Raw genomic sequence first — 23,251 nt, 5'->3', positions numbered from 1 at the left:
AATAGAAGTAGGGGTCATTTTTATACAGCAAAGCTATTTCATCAGTAGAGTTTAAAAGGTCAAGTTTTCTCAAGAACTCCATCTATCCTTTATGAACCTAATGTAGAAATTCCCTGGCTCTTTGTAGCAGTGTTACCTGTTGTAGTTTCTGTAATAATATAGCTAAAAGTCACTCTTACATTTTATATAATTATTTGTATTTCTTTTTAATTGCAGAATTCAGCAGTAATTAATGCTAATTCAGATGTGAAACAGAAAGTTACAACAACATGGATTGCTCCACATGATGTTAGAGAGCTTCAATTTATGTAAATATTTGTTTTTCTTTTTTTTTTTTTTGCCTTGAAATTTTCTTTCTATATTGAGATAGACCTGTGTTGCTGTTTGAGATATTCTTCCAACACAGTTTTTTTTCATAGTTTGCCGTAACTTCACACTATATTCATTAAATTATTTCCATTTCAACATATAGTTGTTAATGCCCTAAAGACTTTAATATACTTAAATAATTCCATTAAGCATAATGTTATTAATGGATCTTTGAGTAGCTATTTTTTAGACTTTGAATTCTTTAATTACAACGGCAACAAAATATGAATGTAACTCCTTCCCTGAAAAAATAAAATTCATACCTTTCTTCATTTTGAACAGTGGCAGAATAGTAACTTGATGTAAATTCTTCTAATATAAATTTTAAAATTAGTGTATGACCTATTAAGTGATTTCTAAAAACAGGGGAAGACATATTTAGCTTACTTTTAATGCTACATTTCTTGCAGATGTGAACCTTGTAAAACACCACCCACTCTAACAAATGCATGCTTGAAGTATATTGGAAAATACCTAAATATTTGATAGTTTGCATTGTTTGAAGTGCGGATTTATGATAGGGACATCTTTGCCTTGCTTCATTAAACGTTGAGGAAGACCAAGAACAGGCAAAAGAACACAAAACTGCAATTGCTTGCACTCGTTATTGCCATGAGAGTCAGTTCACCGTCATGATGCAGATTGTCAGAATATGTGGGACAATTCCTATGAACATTTGAGCCAATGCTCCTCACTGCTGTCAGTGCTTCTTCAAACAGTGTCTATCCCTCTTCTGCTTGTTCTCAGCATCTGTTTTAGTTATCTTCAAAGTTATGCTGGGTGATAATACAAGCCACTACAAGGAAAAGTATTCTGTGGAACTTGTCCTGTATACACTTAAAACCAGAACACAGTGGATATTCTTAGCTGGGGGCAAAGGGGGACAAGAGTTTTTTAGTATTTTATATTGAAGTATATTGATAAAAAATAAATTATTTTGTTTTCTCTCTAGTGCAACTGTTGTTCAAAATCTTGAGAACTTTTGGGTTGGAATTCAAAGCAAATCTCTCACACCTACGCATTCTGAGTCAGTTAATGCGACAGGAAAAAGTAAAAGGAAGGTATGTTATTGTGTATTTGAATGATAGAAATTAGTACAGTAATTAAAGTATCTTTGGCTTAATACAAGATATACACTTGTTGTCATTTATTCATTAACTAAGTCAAAATGATCAGATGTTTTCAATAATTTTAATTTAACCGCCTAATCCTTTTATAAAAATAATGAAAAAATAAAGTTAATACTGTTTTTCTCATACAGAAATGAGGAAAGTAATAATCTATTTATCAAAACAATCCATGTCTTAAAGCAAAAAAGAAAAAAAGAAAATAGAATTGGTTATAGAACTGTACTGTACTTCTGATGTACTGTGCTGTTCTAAACTGCTGCCTCAGCCCCTGGGAACTGTAACCGTAGCATATTCTTGAAAGGAGTTGGTAACATTTTTTTGCCAAGAATTATGTTTCTATGAAACACATTAAACTTTGGCAGCTCAAGTAAAGAAAGTCTCCTCAAATCTACTGTATAGGACTGCAGCAGTGATTTATGTGAACTTGTGATGTAACCAAGAGTGAACATCTGTCTTAAATCTCTCACTTCACCAAGTGTATTTTCTGTTTCCTATAATAAGCTGCTTTTTTTTTTTCTGTGAATAATTTGGTAATGCTTCCTCTTCTGTTTTTTTCCCTACAGCTTATGATAGAATTAGAATGTAGCAAGGTAAGAGCACTTTTTCTTCAATTTCCCATCTTCCAGCTACCCAAGTTTTACAATTCTTCTCCTACTGGTCCAGTTGTTTCATGCTTGTAGCATGAAGATTCTATTATACCATTCAAATTACTTTCCTAGCAAAATGTCATTTATGCTTTCATTTTTTTATTCAGTTTTGAATGTATTTTTATTTTGAATTAGTTAACATCAGTTTGCAGATGAGATTGTTAAAATGTGTATTGTCAGCAATTAAACCCTTGATTTCTTCACTCAGACCATCAATGTGAATTCAGTTGATTTCAGTTTAATTCTTGATTTTCAGTTTAAAGTAGTACCAGTCAATAAACAGTAACTGGAACCTGTATTCTCTTGCAGCGTGGAGGGACTTACTCAACAGGCCGATGCATCATGGTAAGTATTCCTTCTCCAAAGACATTGATATGCTGCTAACAGCCCAAGATCTCAAAGCCTAGTTAAAAATTACTTCTAGACATGTCTTTATCCCCCTTACAACTCAATTTCATTTTCTTTTTGTTAATCTTTGTTGATTAAAAATCCAAAACTGTCTAAAGGGTTGTCAGCCTTGTTACCGTTTCCTTCTGCAGGTTCTCTCTGCTAATCTGTAGTAGCTCTATAAATAGAAGTTTTCTTTTTTCTCTTTTCACTCTTTGTTCTTAGTATTTTCTTGCTCTTCAAGATCACTTATTTACTTGCCTTCTGCAAATCATGATCTAGATATAAAATATAGCTCTTTGATTTTTTTTCCTTTGAAAACTTTCACTGGCAGCTCAGTGAAGAAGCCTCTTTTCCTTCTTTGCTTTTTTACAGCAACTATGATTACATAGCCATATTAGTAAAAAGTTTTCATCTGCTTTTTAATGATTGTGGTGGTGTAGATCTCCTCCAGAATGATGGACATCAAGTGTGTGAGGTCAGATACAAAAAGATGCAAGCAGCAGAATTATGTTATTTATAACAGCTGGATTGGCATGGTTTTGATTATTTGTCTTGAAAGATCTCTGAAATAATTTTAATAGTATCGGTGGAATGAAGTAATAGAAAACTACTTTGTGGGTTCTTCCTTTTCCCACCAAGTAGAACTTTCTTTCCTAAAAATCATTTATTTAAAATAATTTTTCAGCAAGATAATAAATACCAGTCTGGTTTCTTTTCAGGTTGGACCTTCTGGTTCCTCTCAGAACAGCTATTCAGGCAGTCAGGTATGAGTCCTAAATTCCAGCATTTGTGTATTTTCCTTCAGTAACCTTGAATGACAAAAATTCTGTAATGTGAGGTGATTTAGTACTGTACTGAAATATCTTCTCTGCTGGTTAACCCAGAATGGCAGAGGTGTTTATCCAGCAAACAGTGTGTTTGTACCTGGGCTGAGTTCAACTACCTCCACTCTCTTGAACTCAATAGCTTGCTCCAGTTTAATGGCTGTATTGCTTTTAACACTGGACTATATTTGCAGTTGAAAATTTGGGGCTATCACTGTTAGCCTTTTAAAATTTCTGGAGTATACATGTCTGCATTGTCACCACTTTCACTTCGTTAATCACAGCAATGTATACTTGGTTTTTAGTTGATTATCTTCACTACCATTAATATGCCTATTTTCTCTTTAACTCTTAGATACTTTCTGGTATGTCTCCAGTTTCTTGAACTGATGTTACCGAGGACATATTTCTTACTACTTACTAGTGGTTATATTTATTAGTGAATTATCTGATAATATTCAATTTCTTCAATCTTTACTGCTTGTAATGAATTACCAGATACCGAGAAATACAAATTATTTTGATACATATGCTAAAACCTGGTTTTCTTCCTTGTATTTTTTTAATATATAATAAATATTCTTTCCTAAGAGTTGTGTTTCTCATCTTGTCATATAACTACTTGAAGTTATTAATTTTTTTATAAAATACAAGCCATTCAGTAACATTTTGAAAGATTTCATGACCAGTAACAAAGCTGATGAAACTTATATGAAATACAGATGATGTCTCACACTAAATTAGAATCATTACAGGCAGTGCCAGTGAACTGGTAACCTCTTTACTTGCTTATCCCTTGCTTGCACATACACATTGTCAGCTGCACAGCTTTTCATGCCATAAATAGCATGGCATTGGGTTTTTTCTCTCTTGACCATTTGAGTTTTTTATATGGAAATAATTGACTTCTGTTTTTATTTCAGGGTGGAGTAGTCTACACAATAAGCAAGAGTGGATGTGCCCCTGTAAGCACTATTTTTAGATTCTCTTTTTTGTTCCCAGCATAACTATATTCATAGCAACTCCCAGCTTTCAATGGCATTATTTAATGAATGTTCATGTGGGAGTCTCTGCTACAAATAGAAAATACTGATGAGAAATAACTGGTTTATTTTTTGTCTCAGGGAGGTGCTGCTGGTGCATATAGCCAACAAGCCTGCAGAGATGTAAGCTGGTTATATATGTTTTTACTGATTGTCTCCTACTGTGCTTCTTAACTCATCTCCTTATTGAAAATTGCATTTGATTGTGTTCTGTAGAGCTATTGAAGTCTTCCTAAATATATTCAGGAAAATACTGTTATCTTGAAATATTGTTCTGAAATTAACCCCAAAATTAAAAGGTGTTACACTGCCAGTTCAAAGCCTAATAATTTATGCTTCGAGGTGTGTATGTACACATAGGTGATACATAATATCACCTATTAGAAACTCTTAATTTTTTTCCCTACTAAAATGTCAGAATTCTTACTGCGCAATGCTTTTTATCAGGTAAAATTATTGTCTTTGGATATTGCATATTTTGGAATATTATTAGGGGTTCTTTACAATCTTTGCATATTAATTCTTTAATTAGTAGAGAAATTTGTATTGTCCATCTCATTTATTTCTTTTTCATGTGAAAACAAATTAATAATTAGCAAATTATTTTATAAATAAATACCTGATTTATATTTTTATTTCAGAGTGCATCCTTATCCACCAGTGGTCTTACTTATGGCCAGGTAACTGTGCTATCCAACATGTTTTTAGTTTCCTAAGTTATTCAAAAGATAAGCAGTTATGCCCAAATTTGCTAAACAATTTAATTTGTGGAAAGGGATAAAGGAAAACTGTCTTCAAATTATTTAGTAATGATCATACCTGGAAATAACTTCATGAAATGAATTACGTATTTGGTGTTTGTTGCTGTATCCCTACTTCTATTTTCCAACAAAAATTGATTATATTTATTCTATAAATGGACACCAGTTACTTTTACTATGCTTTTCCAAAATTCAGTGCTTTGTTTGATGGTTACTAAGAATTAAAAGATTGGGGTTTGGTTTTTGGCTGTTGTTTATGCAATTTTATGCTTCATTTAAATAATTTCTTTTGTTATGACATATCCCAGTTTTTCCAGATTCTGTTGCAGTAGTAGGTCTTTTAAATTGAGCATATGGGTTCTGGTATTTGGTTTGGTTTTTTGGATGAAGGTAGAAGAGCCTAATTTTTTTTTCCTACAGATAGATTTTTTTCCTACAAACAAACTTTCAATTTGATGAAACATTTGCAGCTTTTATACAGGACTCTAAAACTAGCAAATAATTGGGCTTTTAAAAAAAATAAACCAGTTGATTTATTGCAGTTGTTTATTTATTAACTGCCAATACATTAATTTTCTTCAGACTTTTCCTTTGTTTGGTACTTCATGGGTATCATGTTAGTATAATATTCTTGTGGAGAATAGTGCTGTAGTTAATTTGCCATACATTTACCTAAGCAACAAATGAATTCTGTATTCTTTACAGTCTGTCCCTTCAAGCAGTTCAGATTCCAGTAAGAAGGTAAGCAGTCCTGTTCAAAGGGGAAATATTCTTACAGTTATAACTTGGCATAACTCCTGTTGTTTCAGTCAAGACTTTTCAAGGTTTTTACCCAGATTGATTTATATTATTTGATTTGGTTTGGTTCTTAGAGGCTGGGAGAGCTTCTAATGAGAGAACATTAACACAGGAGAAGATACAATTATTGCATTTGGCTTAATTCAGGGTGTTTTTGAATGAACTCAACATCAAGTCTTTTCTTATTTCTTAGCATAATACTGAATAAAGACAAAATAAATTGATGTTCTAGTTTGGGGTGGAAAGTTGAGGATCAAAAAAGGGCACACAGTACAAGCCAGTAGTTATGGTACAAGACATGAAATTCTGCTTCTGCCTCTACAGCTGAGTCATTATGTGGTTTGAGGCAAATCTTTCATCTGCTTATACTCTTGTGCAAACTATGTCTAAATATATATCATTATTTGCTTGGTAATGTGCATCAATTTTTTTTTATAAAAACGCCATTTTATAAAATGGATCTTCCATACCATTATTGCCAGAGTTTGTAAATTTACACATTTTAGTGTTCTTCCTTTTTCTGACATATTTAGCAATATTTAAATAATCTTTAGGGTGAGTAAACAGCTTCCTCTGGTTTCTCCATAGGTAGTGGTCGTTGCCAACAGCAACCCTTTTCCACCTGTGGTAAGCTGTTTTTCTCTACAATACACATACAAATACAAATAACTTTGACCCAAAAAGCTTTCAAGTATCAACATTTTTAATTTTCAGAAATATTCCTGGAGACAATTTTTTGGCAGGCAGGATTTACCCTATGTGTATAGTTACCTTCAGGGAAGGTGTGTTTTAATAAGATAGGTAAAAACCTTGTGGTTCTGTGATTGCTGTTAATACTTGCAGAGACAATAGATTAGCTGCAGACACCAGGTCTCTCCATATATGCAGTCTATGTGTTCCTGAATAGTTTTGATTTTCTGTTTCTGTTGCAATTTTCTTCTGCAAGTTTACCTCCATTCTCCTTTTTAAATTATAACATTTCCACTCTGGAACTTTCTGGAACTAAAACTAAGTTTAGCCTTCAGGTGCTTGAAGTGAGCTTTTATAATGTAATGTTATAGATATGTTGAATTTCTAATAGAACATGTTGTTCTAAGTTGAATAAAGGTTAAGATGCATTTATTCTATGCCATCCTTTTTATATAATTCTTTCACATTCCATTTGCATCTGAAATATACGGGCCCTTTTTCCCTTTCTCTGCTGTAATATTCTGTTTGGGCAAGCCCTTGTACAAAATAATGAAAGATTTTTCTGTTTCTTTGCAGCGTCACACCTTCCCTCAGGTAAGAATATTTTTTCTTTTGATTCCTATAATATCATTATAGTTCTTATGGGATCAAACCAGTTGTCTCACAATGGTGTGTGCTACTCTTTTACGTTTGTCCCTCATGCCTCAGAATTCAGCACAAAAATGCCTGGATGAGGAAGTGGATTTGTATGTGCAGTGCAGGTGACAGTGAGACTGGTTAGAGGAGTGATGGTGCCCCAGCTTCCCTCCCCACATTTGGAAAACCCAAGCTGACTGCTAGTGCAGAAAGGTGGTGCACACAACCTGTGCTCTGCTGCTCTCCACAGAAGATGTGAGAGTAGAAAATGACTTAGTAGAGTCAGTCTGCCTCCCCAAACCCTCAGAACTGAGAATAAACTAGCTTCATGCTGGATGTTAAGAACTGGTACACAGCACATCACACATATGACCTTTCCCTTTATTCTCACAAACTAAATAGTTCAACTTAGTATTTTCTGTTTAAGTGCATTGCATTAAACAATTAAATCTGCTATATTATGTTTCTTTGTTTCTGGATTTTTTTTTCAGAGTTTGGGAAGCTCTGCTACAAGGATCATAGTACAGGTAGACATTTCTTCTCCATTATATTTGAGTTTTAAATGAAGATTTGTCTTAGTAAACTAAGTAATAATTCCTCTCTTAGGGAACAAAGAAGTGTGGATAACTTAGAGATATCTTATGTCCACAAACTAGAGTAGTGGAGTAGGGCATTTCCGTGACTACAGCAAAGGGGATATCTTAGCTGGTTGCTGAATAAAGACTGTTGCAGCTGTTTTCTACATGTAAAAAATTTTAAAACCTCTGTATGCAAATTCCATTGTGCTCTCAAAATTGGCAAAATTTGACCATCTCAGACTGCTCAGGAAGAAGGATAGAATTCTAGAACTAAAGCTTGAATGTTACTTAGTATAAAATCAAATATAAATTGCAACCTGCACAGTTCCATTTTCATTTAAACAGTCCATTTTTCTAATGGAAACACCCAGTTCAGAATTACATTTCTAAAATCCTACTGTTAATGCCTAGGTAAACTGTTGTATTTGTAATGTTGCTTCTTGATAACCAGGCACTTAGAAAATTGATTGCAATCTAGTCTCATTAAGAGCATGCTTATTAAGTACTACGAATATAATTCAGACATATTTCTCTGGGTTCTTTGTCATTTTCGCATCCATCCCACTGTTAATGGCTAGTCAGTCCATTGGATGCCAGTCCATCAGACTATGACAACAAATTCTCACTTTCATTGAAAGATCAGTAGCAGGTTACCCCAGCTGAAATTTGTCTTTCCAAAACCATTGCTTTCAAAATGTATAGCATTGTTTTCTTCCATGACTAGAGATGAATGCTGGCAAAGAAAAGAATAAGATTTCCTTGCTATTTTATTTCTGACTTTAAATGTACAGTGTTTTGATTACACAGGCTAACTATTTTCAATGTGTAAATATAAAAAGTATTTTATTCCTCTCATAATCCACATATTTTCTGGGAATCAAAATATTTTTGTAGTGGCTTTTCCTTATGTTAAATTTTAACTGTGGATTTTTCAATTCTTGCTTTAGCAAAGCCTTTGTCAAAAGCTTATTAAAGAAAAAAATCATTCATAATGTGAATACAAATAGATATGGGTTTAAGGCTATTTGTGAGGTACAATTGAAAAGCAGAATTATTTTAACTCACTTCAAATACGACAATATGACACAAATATGTACTATACAACTAATTTTCATTAAGAAAATTATATTAAGATATATAAATACTTTTAATACTTCATTTGTGTAGGATTTTTATATACATTTTGTAGCACATGAAGATGGCATAAAGCAAGAAAAGGTGTAATGAACTCTTTGTAGCTTTCAAACTGTCTATTAGATAGAAGAACAGAATTGCTTCTTGAAATGGCTTAGTGCATAAGCAATTCCTCTTAAAAATAAATAACCTATTTTTTTGTTCCTCTGTAGAGTGGACAAAAACAGCAAACGAGCAGCAGTACTTATATGCACGTAAGTAAACTTTAAAAGTGCTATAAATATTCCTATAGACTTCCTTAAATCAGGGCCAGCAGAACTTACAAATAAATTATTTTCTGCATTTAAAAATAGATTTCACAGGTGCGGGTATTTCTATTTCCCAGGCTTTTGCTCATGAAAATACCATCTGATATTGGTGTTCAAACGATTTTGTTTGTGATGCTCACAAAAGCATTTCCAAGTCTGATGGGTTGACATGAAATGAGTGTATTCCACTCGGAGCATAATGGTCAAAGCCCTGAGAGGAGGCAATTCTAGGCTCCTTACCACACCACCAGCCCCATACTGATAGATTCAGAGCCCATGCATATTAGACCTCAAGTTCCAAAAGTTGTAAAGGGTAGTTGCTGAGCCATATCAAGAATGATGAAAAATCATAATCACGGAACTATGTGCAATGTCTTCCAGCATTGCTTAAAGCCATGCTGGAGATGGCTTTAAGCAAGCATGAAGATAAAGCTACTTGTGTGAAAAAAAAAAAAAAAAAGTGAGGGAATTTTAGAAAACACTCACACAGTGGCATCGTAAATTATTGCAAACTAAAACTTGAGAATATTCATGGTAGGGACTCAAGTATGAGGGCTCTTTAGATCTCCCTTCTCTTGGGGTCTGGTGGTAGGAGGCATGCAAGTCTGTCAATATTCTCTGTAGCATTACATGCAACCAGAAAACTCTTTCAAAAGGGTAGGTATGACTTTTAGGGATCAGGGCCACAGAGAGGCCACTACTCAACATCACGAGTATTCAATATGCACAAGGTCGGCAGTCATGGCTTCTGATGAATAGGACAATCTATTGCAGGGCTGTTAGCATACTGCTCTGTGTCCTTGGTGCTTTTTGAAAATCCCCACACAGCTGTATTTCAGTAAACATCATGCTCTTTAAAAAAGGTTCCTTGTCAAGGTGGTAATTATCTTCTCTTTATTTAAAGGGTTCCCAAGGCACCCAGTCCTATGGTCAGGTGAGATGTTTTGCTGAAATATGTTGAGCTTTTCTGTAGGAGGCTCTCTTGGTTTTTTACCTTCTTGATGTTTTTGAGTGGTCCATGAGTTTGGTTTGTACCACTGAAATGCCATGAAGGAAAAAAGAACATAGTACAGAAGAACTTTAAGAGGAAATGGACTTTTCTGTTGTTGTTGTACTAAGAAAATATAGCTTTGTTTACAAATGACTTTTTACCTTCCTTACAGGGCTACAGACCTCAAGGTGGCAGTTCCTATGGCCAGGTAAGCATCAGTCAGAATAGAGCATTTCAGAAATGGCACTATAAAGGCACTTAGCAAACCCTCAGAATCTGAACTTTAAAGGACATTTTCTCTGAAAGCGTCTATTCACATTCAACATGTATGCAAGTGCTACTCGTTGATCTGGAATCCCAGTGTGTGAAACCATCACACTCAGCACCCTCAGGAGAGCCAGGAGATGCCTGGCTCTGCATTCTGCCCTGCATGGCTTTAGGATGTAGCTCTTGCTGTTGCTAAGGCAGGCTGGACCCCTTACTGAAAGGGAAGTAACCAAATGGTGTCCTTGTCTTAGGGTGGACCAAGTTTCTCAGGCAGCAGCAGCAGCTCCTACGGCCAGGTAAGCAAACTGGCTGTCCTGTAGAAAGTTCTTCACTGATCTCTCTGTGACTGGCAAGACTGGAAGACTTTTGAGAGTGATGTTTCCCTCGGCAGTCTGTGCCCCAATTTGGGCCACAGCTTCTGCTGAGAATAAGACCATGGGTTGCACAGATGCACAGCTGTTAGCATAGTGCTCTGTGTCCTCTGGTACAGGAAGAGTCTTTTAGGGAATCCTACATGCAGCTGTTATTTCCATAAATTATCATAATTCTATATTTCTATAAAGAAACCTCCTTGTCAAGGTGGTAATTATCTTCTCTTTATTTAAAGGGTTACCAAGGCAGCCAGTCCTATGGCCAGGTGAGACTTTGTTGCTGAAATGTGTTGAGCTTTCCTGTAGGAGCCTGTCCTGTAAATGGGCTTTGGGGCATGGGTGGTTTTTTTCCTTCTCCATGTTTCTGAGTGGTCCTTGATTTGGTTTGTGCCACTGAAATACCATGAGGGGAAAAGGAACAGAGTAGAGAGGAACCTTTAATGGAAATGGTCTTTTTCTCTCTGGTATTCTGGGATTCTGCTTCTGCTGTGCTGGGGCTACACTTATGCAGCTCTTTTTACAAATGACTCTGTGCCTTTCTTACAGGGCTCTCAGCCTCAAGGTGGCAGTTCCTATGGACAGGTAAATGTTAATTGGAATAGAACATTTGAGAAAGTGAAGTGCCATTGCCCTGAAAAGTTAACAAATTTTAAAATATTCTTTCTTCAACTCACATTGAATTCTTAACCAATGTATTCTGAATCCATTTAAAATGTTTTGTTTTGAATTTGACCATTGTGTTTTTCATGGATATATACAGGAATCCTAGATTTCTGCTGCTATGTTATCTTTTCCATAGGTGTGGAACTTTATAAATTTTGGTAGAAATAGTCTACTTGATGCTTTTCTCATTCCAATTGATGGTATAATACAAATTTATTGTCAGTGCTTTGCTGTCAGCAGGGAAGTAGCATTGAGAAATTAAAGAACCTTGAGTCAGATTCTCAGCTGAATGAAGAATTTAGCTTCAAGCCTGCAACTAATGAATATCTACTGCCCTTCATAATTTTTATGTACAAGAAAGCAGCCCTAAGATAGCTATGTGTTTTGTCAGGATCTCTATGTCAGATAGCAAAAATAGACAGCATACTTCAAAAAGTTTTTGGTAATCCCTGTCTTCATAACCCTGCCAGGCAGCTATGGCACAGCTCTGCATGTACATGGAACAATAGCACTTTTTTGAGATTATATTAAAGGCAGATTGCAACAGCAAATTATAATCACATAACTTTATATTACTGAGAATTTTTTTTAATACAGTCATCCTTGGCTAATTCATTTGACCTGCTACTTTGAAACGCATTGCTTCGTTTCCCTTTTACGGCACTATATTTTTTATAAGATTGTCTTAATTTAAAAAAAAATATTTCTCACCCTAATTTTCTCTCAGAGGAAGGTAATTATTCAACTGGGGCCAATGGAAAATAAAAATATATTAAATCAATATTCACCTAGTCAGCAATAGCCAATATTCAGCATTAGCCATCCAAGCCCAGTGTCTAAAAAAAGAAAGAAAAGTAAACATAATAAGAAAATGTTGTGTCTCTTCCTGAAAAACTCTCTTAAGATTGGAATACTGTCTGAGACAGTTGTAAAACTACTCTATAATTGTCATTCAATAAACACAGTGTGATCACCTATTGCTCCAGAATAAGAAATACCAAAATAAGTCTAGTTAAGCAGTAGAGTCTGTACATTCTCTTATTTTGTTTTCTTACCCCCAAAATAGATATTAGAGAGGCAACTGCTTCACAAATAAAGTAACTGTGAATAAATCATTAATTTCACACAGGGTTACAGACCTCAAGGTGGCAGTTCCTATGGCCAGGTAAGCATCAGTCAGAATAGAGCATTTCAGAAATGGCACTATAAAGGCACTTAGCAAACCCTCAGAATCTGAACTTTAAAGGACATTTTCTCTGAAAGTGTCTATTCACATTCAACATGTATGCAAGTGCTACTCGTTGATCTGGAATCCCAGTGTGTGAAACCATCACACTCAGCACCCTCAGGAGAGCCAGGAGATGCCTGGCTCTGCATTCTGCCCTGCATGGCTTTAGGATGTAGCTCTTGCTGTTGCTAAGGCAGGCTGGACCCCTTACTGAAAGGGAAGTAACCAAATGGTGTCCTTGTCTTAGGGTGGACCAAGTTTCTCAGGCAGCAGCAGCAGCTCCTACGGCCAGGTAAGCAAACTGGCTGTCCTGTAGAAAGTTCTTCACTGATCTCTCTGTGACTGGCATGAATACATTGTTTTTACAGTGGAAGACTTTAGAGAATGAGGTTTCCCTCAGCAGTCTGTGCCCCAATTTGGGCCACAGCTTCTGCTGAGAATAAGACCATGGGTTGCACAGATGCACAGCTGTTAGCATAGTGCTCTGTGTCCTCTGGTACAGGAAGAGTCTTTTAGGGAATCCTACATGCAGCTGTTATTTCCATAAATTATCATAATTCTATATTTCTATAAAGAAACCTCCTTGTCAAGGTGGTAATTATCTTCTCTTTATTTAAAGGGTTACCAAGGCAGCCAGTCCTATGGCCAGGTGAGACTTTGTTGCTGAAATGTGTTGAGCTTTCCTGTAGGAGCCTGTCCTGTAAATGGGCTTTGGGGCATGGGTGGTTTTTTTCCTTCTCCATGTTTCTGAGTGGTCCTTGATTTGGTTTGTGCCACTGAAATACCATGAGGGGAAAAGGAACAGAGTAGAGAGGAACCTTTAATGGAAATGGCCTTTTTCTCTCTGGTATTCTGGGATTCTGCTTCTGCTGTGCTGGGGCTACACTTATGCAGCTCTTTTTACAAATGACTCTGTGCCTTTCTTACAGGGCTCTCAGCCTCAAGGTGGCAGTTCCAATGGACAGGTAAGCATCAGTCAGTCATTAGTCATTACACAGCATGTATGTGATGTTCCCATATATGCATTGAGAATCCAGTGGTTTCTAACTTGAAATAAGATTGTATCTCTTTAGAATTACGTCCTGTGAACTTTTTTTCATATGGCTCTGGCAGCAATAGGCTTCCCGAAGCAGCACTTTTCCCTGTAGAAAGTAGTGCATTCAGCTATCAGCTTTCTGATGCACTTTAGTATTCAACATACTCAGTATTTCACCCAATAATTCACAGTTGGATATAGCTGGTCTTCTATCTTTGAAGCAGCCTGGCAGCTGAAGCCCTTGAAAATTTTTATCTGTGTTTGAAATGAGAAAAGAGAATGGGAATATTTGGATCATGAGCTGCTCTTTCTCTTTTCCCCAGCAGGGTGGATCTGCAGCTTATTTTGGCAGCAGTGGCTGTGGACAAGTAAGATTTTTCTCCAAACTATTTGAAAACTAAACTCAGCTTTCTTTGCAATACTAACAAGTTTTTAATAATTTTTTTTAATTTTTGTAGTTTGAAATCTATTGTTTTCATTGTTACATGAACTTACCTATCACAGAGGTCAAGAAAGGCTGCTATTGTTGGCCATTGTAACTAATATGAAGTGGCTGCTGTCATTCAGAGTTACACATGGAAAACAAACAAGTGATTAATCTGTCGACTCATTAATTATATAAAGTCTTCACTTGGGAATTTTTGGATGTTGGTCCATTTATTTCCTATAGAAAAGAACAGGAATAGAGTGGCTCAAATGGAGCAATAATTAAATTTGTAGTTTTCATCCTGGTTCCATTTCAACTTGTCTATGTCTACAATGGTGTAAAAACAATGTATTCAGTGATGAGATCCCAGGGAAAGGATCATGGATGAGGCCAACAGTAAATCTACATTTAAATAAATATATTAAGCAGAGCAACCAGAATGAAACATAATCACAGATACAGACATTTTAAGGAGTATTTATCAGAAATATTAGGATTAAAGTAAGTTAGGCATGAATGGAAATGCCTCCAAAAGCATCATAAGAAGCAGTACAAGGACACCATTACCAGCAATGAAAGTGATAAACACTGAAGAATGTGTTATTTGCACTAAGCTGTATCACAGGTTGACTTATCAAGAGAAGACCTGTACTGTAATAATGGGAGGGTGACAACCAGGGTAGAACCCTTTCTGTGTACTGTTCCTCATCCTGTTATCACAAAATATACCCAAAACAGGCAAATGAATGACTCTGAACAGAAACCTTGCCTAAAATTCATGGTGGTGAATCTAGCAAGAGATTGATGGCCACATTTAGATAGATGGTCACCCAACAGTAACAGTTACTTCCATAAAAACCCCACCAACAGTTCATCTTTTCCAAGCAAGGGATGATACAGACAGACATCAATTACCAACCTACCTCTTTCCACGTGGCTCACAAGTATTCCTTTGATCATATGTGTGCAAGTGCCTCGATGTTTGTATGGGGGTATGAGAGTGACAGAAGGTAAAGCTACACACTTAAAAGGCTAAATAAAATTAAACTCACCCTCTGTAAAGTTATATGTTGAATTTTGTTACACTAATTCTCATATAGGAAATTTTAAGGAAACTAATTACTTTGCAAGAAAAATGGCATTTACCTTTTTGTTTGGTTGGTTTTTGACAGGGTGTCTCCTATGATAGCAATCCCTGCCACCAGGTAATTCGGCTCTCTTCTCTTATTTTAAGATGCATCCTAAATTACTTTTGCCACTAACTCAATTAGTTCCAAATTCAGATTCATATTGCACAAATTCATGTAGTCTTACAAATTCTGAGATTAGAACTCACTGTCTTCCTATACACAGGAGTATCAGAGGGTCTTTGGAGTCTTTTTTACCCCTTTTTCCTAGCATTATGTTTTGAAATGTCTAATTCTATAGGACATTAAGGCTAGATTCTATAAAGAAGTCTGCTGCAGAGTTGCTTAACTGGCATGACTTTAACCAGGGCTGGAGCTCACCAGCCTCTCTTTTCCTATCAAAAGCCAGAAAATATTTTAGGACTTCACTTGAAGTCCCTGAATAAAAGTTTGTGTAGTGAACTATAGACAGCTACATGTGTATTTGTTGTAAGTTTAAGTGTTGGAGCTCTACAAACCACTATCCTAAAAGATGTCAGCTATGTTTAAAGTCATCTCTGTGATGTTAAAAATTAGGCAGAAAATGGCAACAGATTATTTCCTTTTTATTCACAATACTTCTTTTGATTCTTACTGAGTTTTCAAAAGAAATGGAAAAATGGAATATATTGCTTCAACAAACACTGTGTTTTAGCAATATAAATATATACTATATTTATAAATATGCAAACAACATAGATGTTGCTACAATGTATTGTTATTATGTGGTGTAATTATTGTATGTAATTTATTATAACTTGATAGATTTATATATTTAATAGGTATATATTTTATAACAGCTTTTATTTTTAAGAGAACTTATTTCTTTTTAAGACTAAAGAAAACATTTAAATTTTGTTCTGAAATCTTCTAGAACATTGAAAAATGATACTTTTAATTTCATTTTTCTTTGTTCTGAATGAAGCCTCAGTTCCATTTTAGTGAATGGCAAATATCCCAGTCACTTAAATAATTCAGTATTTCACTATTCTTATTGTGCACTTTTGACACTAATACTTCTACAAATGTCTCTTCTGATTTCACTGGAAGGAGTTACATTCCTCTTCTAAAGAGAGCACATTGAAACATACTGAGTGTTTTATTTAAAACCTTTTCCTTAAAGCTACTGTATCTCACAGGTCACAGCTTCCTGTATAATAATGCTACCAGGAGAATTTGTACAAATTCATTCCATTTGTATAAATTAGGTTTTCTACAGGAGAAAAAAACCCCATACATTCTCTAGAAAGTGTTCAGAATGGAGCTCATCTGTGCCCTAGACATTACTTAAAGTTAAATGTTTGAGGTTCCTTGATTTATGTCTCATCTAGTATTTACCATTGCATTACTGGCAATCTGTGCTTATTACATTAAAAATTATATCATATTGCATATCTGCCTCTGCTTCTTACTCTTCCTAAGCAAGTATCATAGCTTTCATCAAAAATATTCCATGGCCAAAGAGTGAGTGTCTAAAGCCTTTTTGTTTGATTTACAGGGTGGATCACAGGGTGGTCAGGTAGGTAGATCTTTATTATCCATTGGTAAAAATGTTTAAAGCAATTCTAATCCACAGTTTCCTTACACATGGGGATATAGATTCTTGCAGAATTTCTCCATGTCCAGTCTGTAACTCATTCTCTGCAAACATACTTTTTATCATAATTTCCACAGAACTCAGCAACCTAGGATAGCTGTATTCACTCAGATAAAATTCAGCTCTCCAGCATTATGACTATTGCTGTTTTGTTTTCACAGGGTGATTCATACTCCTCACAAAACAATGGTGGTAGCCAAGTGAGTATTGCCTCCCACCAAGGTTTAATGATGGTTTTAACTTCCATGACAACTGATCAATATCTGGTCAGCAATAGGGTAATGTAAATACCAATTATTTTGTTGTTGCTTTTTTTTAGCAGAGTGGATCATCATCCTCCCAATATTATGGTGACAACCAGGTAGGTAGACCTTGATTTTCTCCTGGTGAGAATTTTTATAATGTTTGATAATTTATCCAGATATCTTGAAAATTGTATTTGTTCAAAGGAATCCTAGGCAATAGTTTATTCCAGCTTTACAGCCTCTGAACCAAATCATAATTTCTTCTGAAGTAGAGTTTATATTTATTTGTTTTATAGGATGGATCCTACTCGCAAAACTATGGTGGTGGCCAAGTAAGTAATACTCTATTTCACTACTTATACATCACTTCATATAAACTTTAGCTTCTGCTCAAAATCAGGTTTTCTATATTCTAACTTCCTCCAATTTTGATTGGGTTTTTTGTTTGTTTTAAAGGGTGGATCATCCTCAGACACCTATTATGATAATCAAGTAAGTAATTCTTTCTTACTCCTAGGTACATAATATTTGTAGTCCCTCAATCAACTCTGTAGTCCCTCTATCAACTCAAAGATCTAATAAAACATAATTGTTTCTGTGCTCTTCGTGGTTTGGGTTTGTTTTGTTGGTTTTTTTTTCTTTACTGTGGATTGGGACATTCCCTGTCAGCCACTATTGCAGCTATGTATTTGGCTCCTTTTTTTGCTATAAAGATCCTAATTTAATTTAACTCAGCTTCTTCTTTGCATGGTCATCTCTTCTGTCTTGTAGAGTAAACATGAAAGTGTATTTTTAGCAATTCATTTTTCTGAGGAAATAACTGCTATCTGATGTCCTTCTAGGATTCACAAGATTCCTCATATGATAATAATCCCAATGCTTGTGATGATGTGAGTATGCTTCCTCTAATATATTTTCATCACAACATTTTTCAAGTAGATGAGAAAATATTTCTCTGCTAGATGCAGTCTTTGGAGCAGAATGATCCAGAAAGAATGCTGAGTTTCTACACTAACAGCTGTTTCAGCAACTGCCTCTTCTCTTGATGAAAATTGTCATATATATGTTTACAGATACAGTTAATGCTTCTAAATTCATTTAACTGGATGAAATGAAATATGAATAAAAATACTTCAATGGCTTTGCAGTAACAGATACTTTCCTCAAAATCTTAGGGTACATTTTTACATTAATTAAAAAAAAAAACTGTAAGAAAATCTTTAAGTATATACAGTGAATGCATGAAGAAGTGACAGATATTCCACTGCATTTCATGTTACATTTGTACTAATCTAAGGTTGTTATTACAATGTTTTTTAGACTGCAATGGTAGAATTCCAATTTAGACAAAGCTGTGGAGAATGGAAGGAATAAGTGATTTTTGTTATGTCTGCATGCAGTATCAGAAACAATTAATTTTCTTTAAGCTTGCTTTATTTAAATAATTATTTTTAAAGGGAAATAATGTATTCTTTTCCAGAATGAATCTACCTACAGTGTCAATAGTCAGGTAAGTACTTTGTTTGTTCTGTAATGTTCAAATTCTAATTATTAATGACAATGTTTGCAACTGAACACTTCTATATTAGAACTGTGGACCTTTAGTATATGATTGCTTTATAATACCCTTCAAAAAGTTAATTATTTCTCTGTACTCCAGGCTGCTGCACAATTACTTCAAATGGCACAATACTTCTAAGAATATATACTAATACATTTTCTTCATAATATATCCACTTTGACTGGATAATTTGGGAATTAATCACCTGTGTACATGAGGCATGTATCCATCTCAGGCTTTTCTCACTCATTCAGATTTAATGTCACTTACGTGCTGCTGTGCTAAAGTAACATTTGTGCCTGATATTACCCAGTATTACTCTCTCTGTCAAAACTTTCCATCTGTCCTACAAGCAGAAATGGTGATTAACATGAATAGATTGTGACCAAGCAAATACACTGTTGTGTAAATAATTTATGTGTAAATATATTACATTTTCTCTACTTGTTTCTGTTCATAGAAAAGCTTTTTTCCATCTGTCACAGCCTCCTTCTGTCTTACTGCCATCTAGAGTAACCTGTCATCAGCCTTTTCAGTTCTCAGCCATTCACTATTCTGCTTCATTGCTGTCCCTATTTTCCCTCTATAGTACTTAAGTACTGCACCAAATGTATTCTAGACTGTACAGAGGCCTTCTGAAAACATCTTTTGTTTTGGCTTGTATTTACCTTGAATTCATTGCACCAGGTCCAATTCAAAATATTCTGAAAAAAAATTCCTTCATCAGCAAGCCCTGGTTAGGAGCCTCCTCACTTCCTCCTTTGTACACAAAATATGTTAGTAATCCCTTGGTCATCTCTACCCAGTCTGTATGGCTGGACTGCTTTGTAAAAGAGTTGGCATCTGAACTTTCTCACAAAGAAGGATGGGGAACACTAAAAAAAAAAAAAGAGAGAAAGTATCCATATACAGATTGTACATTAAACTGCAGTGGTTCAGCTGAGGGAGACTCCCCTAAGCAGGAACTTCCATTGAAAGAGATAAACTGAAAACAGACAAAGAATATGCTTTTGAAGAATCTTACTGCTAATAAAACAAAATCTCCGGACATCTTCCTTTTCCAAACATCACCCTGACAAGTAGTAGATTTTTGTTAAAGTATTTTATGTAGATAATTACAGCTACAAAGTACTAACAAGCTTGTGGCTCCTTTGCAGCGTTCTGGTTGTACAAAGAAGAAAGTTGTTGCTCGAGTAAGTAACACCTTTTCTCTTTTACTTTTTGCCTGCTTGTAGGATTTTAGTCCTAACTATACCTAATCTGTCTTAATTATACCTAAATTTGCCCTAGTCATGTTTATAGTAGTATCCTCCTACATAAGGGAAAAGTAAGATAAAATTACTTGGGTATTTGCTCTTCGGATGAATCTCTTTAAAGAAAGTGTATATATGAAAAAAAAAAAAAAAAAAGAGACATGAAAAGCATGCTTTGAAGTATCAGGTAGCTCGAATTCTTGTTCTTCATTAAGCACATATAGAGTTGGTCCAAGCTAAAGTTAAAATTAAATTAGTATCATACAAAGAAAGGACAGCTAACATTTTAGCTGAAGAAAAGATAGAATAATAAGTAAGGAATAATAACATTTCCTATTTTATTATGCTCATAATAGGACATACAGATATCTGTACTCTATCATTGCAAGTCAGACTCAGTAGCAGCCTTATAAACATTATGTGCAAATAGCTTTTCATTTTATAATAATGCATTCCTACTCAAGGTACACAATAACGGGTCTGGTGCTCTTATAAACAAATAATATGGAAAGAAAAAAGGACCCATCACTGATCATAGAATTTTCATCTCCTCATTGTAAATGTTACTATTTTTTTACAGGACACATCACATGTTTTAAGCAGAAGAGCCTATGATGTCCAGGTAAACCATTCCTGTCCCTTTTTCTAAACAACTGCTGATAGTAGTAAGCTTATAGCTCCTTGTGTATTACCTACAAAAATAAAAGGATTTAGTGCCCACAAAAACCAACTAATTCTCTTTAGGGTTAGGTATTTCTTTCCAAATAGAACTGTGTATTTTATTTTATTACCCTTACAGATATGCATCTTTTTTTTTTTTTTTTTTTTTTTTTTCTTCACAGAATGCATCTTCTCCTTCAAATAGCAGCCACTCTGACATGCAGGTAATAATGTAGTGTCAACTGCATGATATCAAGGGGATTTCTGATAAATTATATTTCATTTTGAAAGTTAGCTTCCAGTTACTTTTTGTGCTGAAGGATGCTGTTTTGATTTGACAGCATTTTCCCCAGAATGTTATAATTTTTCACAGTTGTAAATAGTGATATTAGCCTCAGAAAATGTAGTTTCTTCTGTTCCTTCACCCCACTAAGCAGGTAAGAATTGCAGGTGTTTCTTTATATGACATTTTGTAAAGTTAATTTGAAAACCACAAACTATATATTTTCAGATTCTTGTTTTAGAAACATTCTTGCATTGTTCATTGTAATGGCCATATATATAATTGTTTCATTTTGCATTTGGTAAGAAGGTACATTTTAGGGATTATGTACTTCTGTTACAAAAGTAGGTCCAACTTTCATATTCTGTCAGATTATGTACTGCTGCAGCAGTGTTTATTGTAGAGAATTATGTGAAATTTAACTGATCCAGTGTGGCACCTTGTTCTGTTTTTCTTAGTATCTTGGACTGGTATCCATCCCAGGGGTCTGAAATCATGCTACACCCAATATTATGTAGATTTAACAGTAGCAGAGTCATCTGTCTCAGAGAGTTTGGAGGTTAATTCAATGTTGCAGACAGTCTCTGAGCTCTGGAAGGTAACAGTTTTCTTAATTAGTTTCCCTAATGCCCATTCCCTGCAAATTGTATCAAGTCACGTAATTAGGTTTCATCTTAATTTATATTTTCACAAAAATTCAACAGGTTAGGTTAATTGGTGCAGTGAAGTAATAGAGTTTGTAATAGTGTTTCTCACTACATAGTTTTATACTTTGGATTCTAATAAAATGCTTTAATAAAATATAATTGTTTTCTTCACAGGGTGGATCATTTATTGCGACTGGTGGATCAAATAATCAGGTCAGGATTTTCCTTATTTATGACTAGTCTTGTTCAGATAGCTTCCTATTAATTAAACTAATTAAATTCAGAAATCAGAGTTTAAGTAGTTTTACATGGAAGATTGGTGGTGTTATCCATTAATTTGTAAATGAAATGTCCCTATTTATATTCAATTTATCAGAAATGGCTCTCTGAAATCACTTTTTAGAACTGTTTCAACATAACATGTGTTTTACTGTTATGAGATACTCCTACCCTAGAATTCTCTCTTGCTGAGGCATCTGTCATTGGGACATCCCACTGGGAGATGCACTATCAGTCTGACTTTCAAAGCAAACATTAACAGCACACATCTGTGCTCTCCCCTCATTTGTTCTAGGTATACCAAAGCTCATACCTTCTCTGTAGTCCCACAGACTTTCTTCCCCTGGACAGTTTTGCATCTGAAATAAGATTTTATTTTAAATTTCCACAAAGCAATAATTGTTTCCTTTTTTTTTTTTTTTTTTTTTAATTTGTAGGGTGGTTGCATTTGTCCTGATGGAAGCAGAGGTCACACACAGGTAATTATAGTTCTGAGTTGATACTTCCTTCTACATAATGGAGTATTTTGAATTAATTGTCTTGTAAATATGGACATTGGGTTAACAGTAAACATTAATGGTGATTTCCTTAGTATGAGTAGAACTATATACAATTAAATGAAAAAATGAGTTCCACTTAACTGCATAATTACCATTTGACCACTAATTTTCTGTAACTGTTCTTGGTGATCCACATGCTCTGTCACTTGACTATTATGTGCCAATTATTCATTGTGTTCAAAACCCAGTCAATATACCTTGTAGTAACCACAGTACTTAGTTGCATCCAGCTTAGTTTCCTTGTCTTTCTCACTGGTGCAATAAAATACTGTGACAGAATTTGATAAATATTTCAAAATGTAATCTCTTAAATCAACATTTAAACTCTTCTTGCCTGTAAAGAGAAAAACTGAAATTCCAATGTCAGTTGCACTGGATAAACCTTTCTCTTAGGCAATGCCTCTGGGCCAGGGAAAAGGCCCAGGAATGTGCTTATGTGGGCATTATAGACTAGCTCTACCAGGCTTCTGGCTTTTAAAATCACCTTGGATTTTAAAGTAACCTGTCTTGTATCAGGATACATATTTCTGAATCTTTTATTGAAGCTGTATTTATATAAACCCATTTGAATGGTGTAGTATTTTTTTTTAGTTTTCAATTTCAATAAGAAGCATTTTGTGAATTATTCTTTCTGTAAAAACCCCCATGCTATTTAAACAAACTAATTGTATAAAGAAATTACTGCTTTCTGAACTTAAACTCATTAACT

General features: G+C 34.8%; 1 protein-coding gene across 8 annotated transcripts in view; it reads left to right on the top strand.

Annotated features, from left to right (window-relative positions):
* Positions 1-23,251, top strand: part of LOC128811200 (hornerin-like) — a 74,910-nt gene that overhangs the window by 30,642 nt on the left and 21,017 nt on the right. For 7 of the 8 annotated variants that reach the window (XM_053984609.1, XM_053984608.1, XM_053984606.1 and 4 more), the window contains 36 exons: positions 217-308; positions 1,322-1,430; positions 2,063-2,089; positions 2,456-2,491; positions 3,256-3,300; positions 4,284-4,325; positions 4,485-4,526; positions 5,045-5,083; positions 5,870-5,905; positions 6,551-6,589; positions 7,229-7,246; positions 7,780-7,815; positions 9,213-9,254; positions 10,213-10,242; positions 10,472-10,507; positions 10,818-10,862; positions 11,174-11,203; positions 11,484-11,519; positions 12,730-12,765; positions 13,076-13,120; positions 13,448-13,477; positions 13,758-13,793; positions 14,188-14,232; positions 15,464-15,496; positions 16,956-16,976; positions 17,216-17,254; positions 17,374-17,415; positions 17,596-17,631; positions 17,756-17,791; positions 18,142-18,189; positions 18,780-18,809; positions 20,018-20,053; positions 20,694-20,735; positions 20,956-20,997; positions 21,878-21,916; positions 22,420-22,461. In XM_053984609.1, the coding sequence (XP_053840584.1) occupies positions 217-308; positions 1,322-1,430; positions 2,063-2,089; positions 2,456-2,491; positions 3,256-3,300; positions 4,284-4,325; positions 4,485-4,526; positions 5,045-5,083; positions 5,870-5,905; positions 6,551-6,589; positions 7,229-7,246; positions 7,780-7,815; positions 9,213-9,254; positions 10,213-10,242; positions 10,472-10,507; positions 10,818-10,862; positions 11,174-11,203; positions 11,484-11,519; positions 12,730-12,765; positions 13,076-13,120; positions 13,448-13,477; positions 13,758-13,793; positions 14,188-14,232; positions 15,464-15,496; positions 16,956-16,976; positions 17,216-17,254; positions 17,374-17,415; positions 17,596-17,631; positions 17,756-17,791; positions 18,142-18,189; positions 18,780-18,809; positions 20,018-20,053; positions 20,694-20,735; positions 20,956-20,997; positions 21,878-21,916; positions 22,420-22,461 (1,458 nt within the window). The remainder of the gene's footprint in view (positions 1-216; positions 309-1,321; positions 1,431-2,062; positions 2,090-2,455; positions 2,492-3,255; positions 3,301-4,283; positions 4,326-4,484; positions 4,527-5,044; positions 5,084-5,869; positions 5,906-6,550; positions 6,590-7,228; positions 7,247-7,779; positions 7,816-9,212; positions 9,255-10,212; positions 10,243-10,471; positions 10,508-10,817; positions 10,863-11,173; positions 11,204-11,483; positions 11,520-12,729; positions 12,766-13,075; positions 13,121-13,447; positions 13,478-13,757; positions 13,794-14,187; positions 14,233-15,463; positions 15,497-16,955; positions 16,977-17,215; positions 17,255-17,373; positions 17,416-17,595; positions 17,632-17,755; positions 17,792-18,141; positions 18,190-18,779; positions 18,810-20,017; positions 20,054-20,693; positions 20,736-20,955; positions 20,998-21,877; positions 21,917-22,419; positions 22,462-23,251) is intronic. The other variant, XM_053984603.1, reaches the window with a different exon arrangement.

This window comes from Vidua macroura, chromosome 9 (genome assembly GCF_024509145.1).
Source record: "Vidua macroura isolate BioBank_ID:100142 chromosome 9, ASM2450914v1, whole genome shotgun sequence".
Lineage (NCBI taxonomy): Eukaryota > Metazoa > Chordata > Aves > Passeriformes > Viduidae > Vidua > Vidua macroura.
Note: the sequence above shows the minus strand (reverse complement) of the source record. Positions and strands in the feature narration are given on the sequence as shown.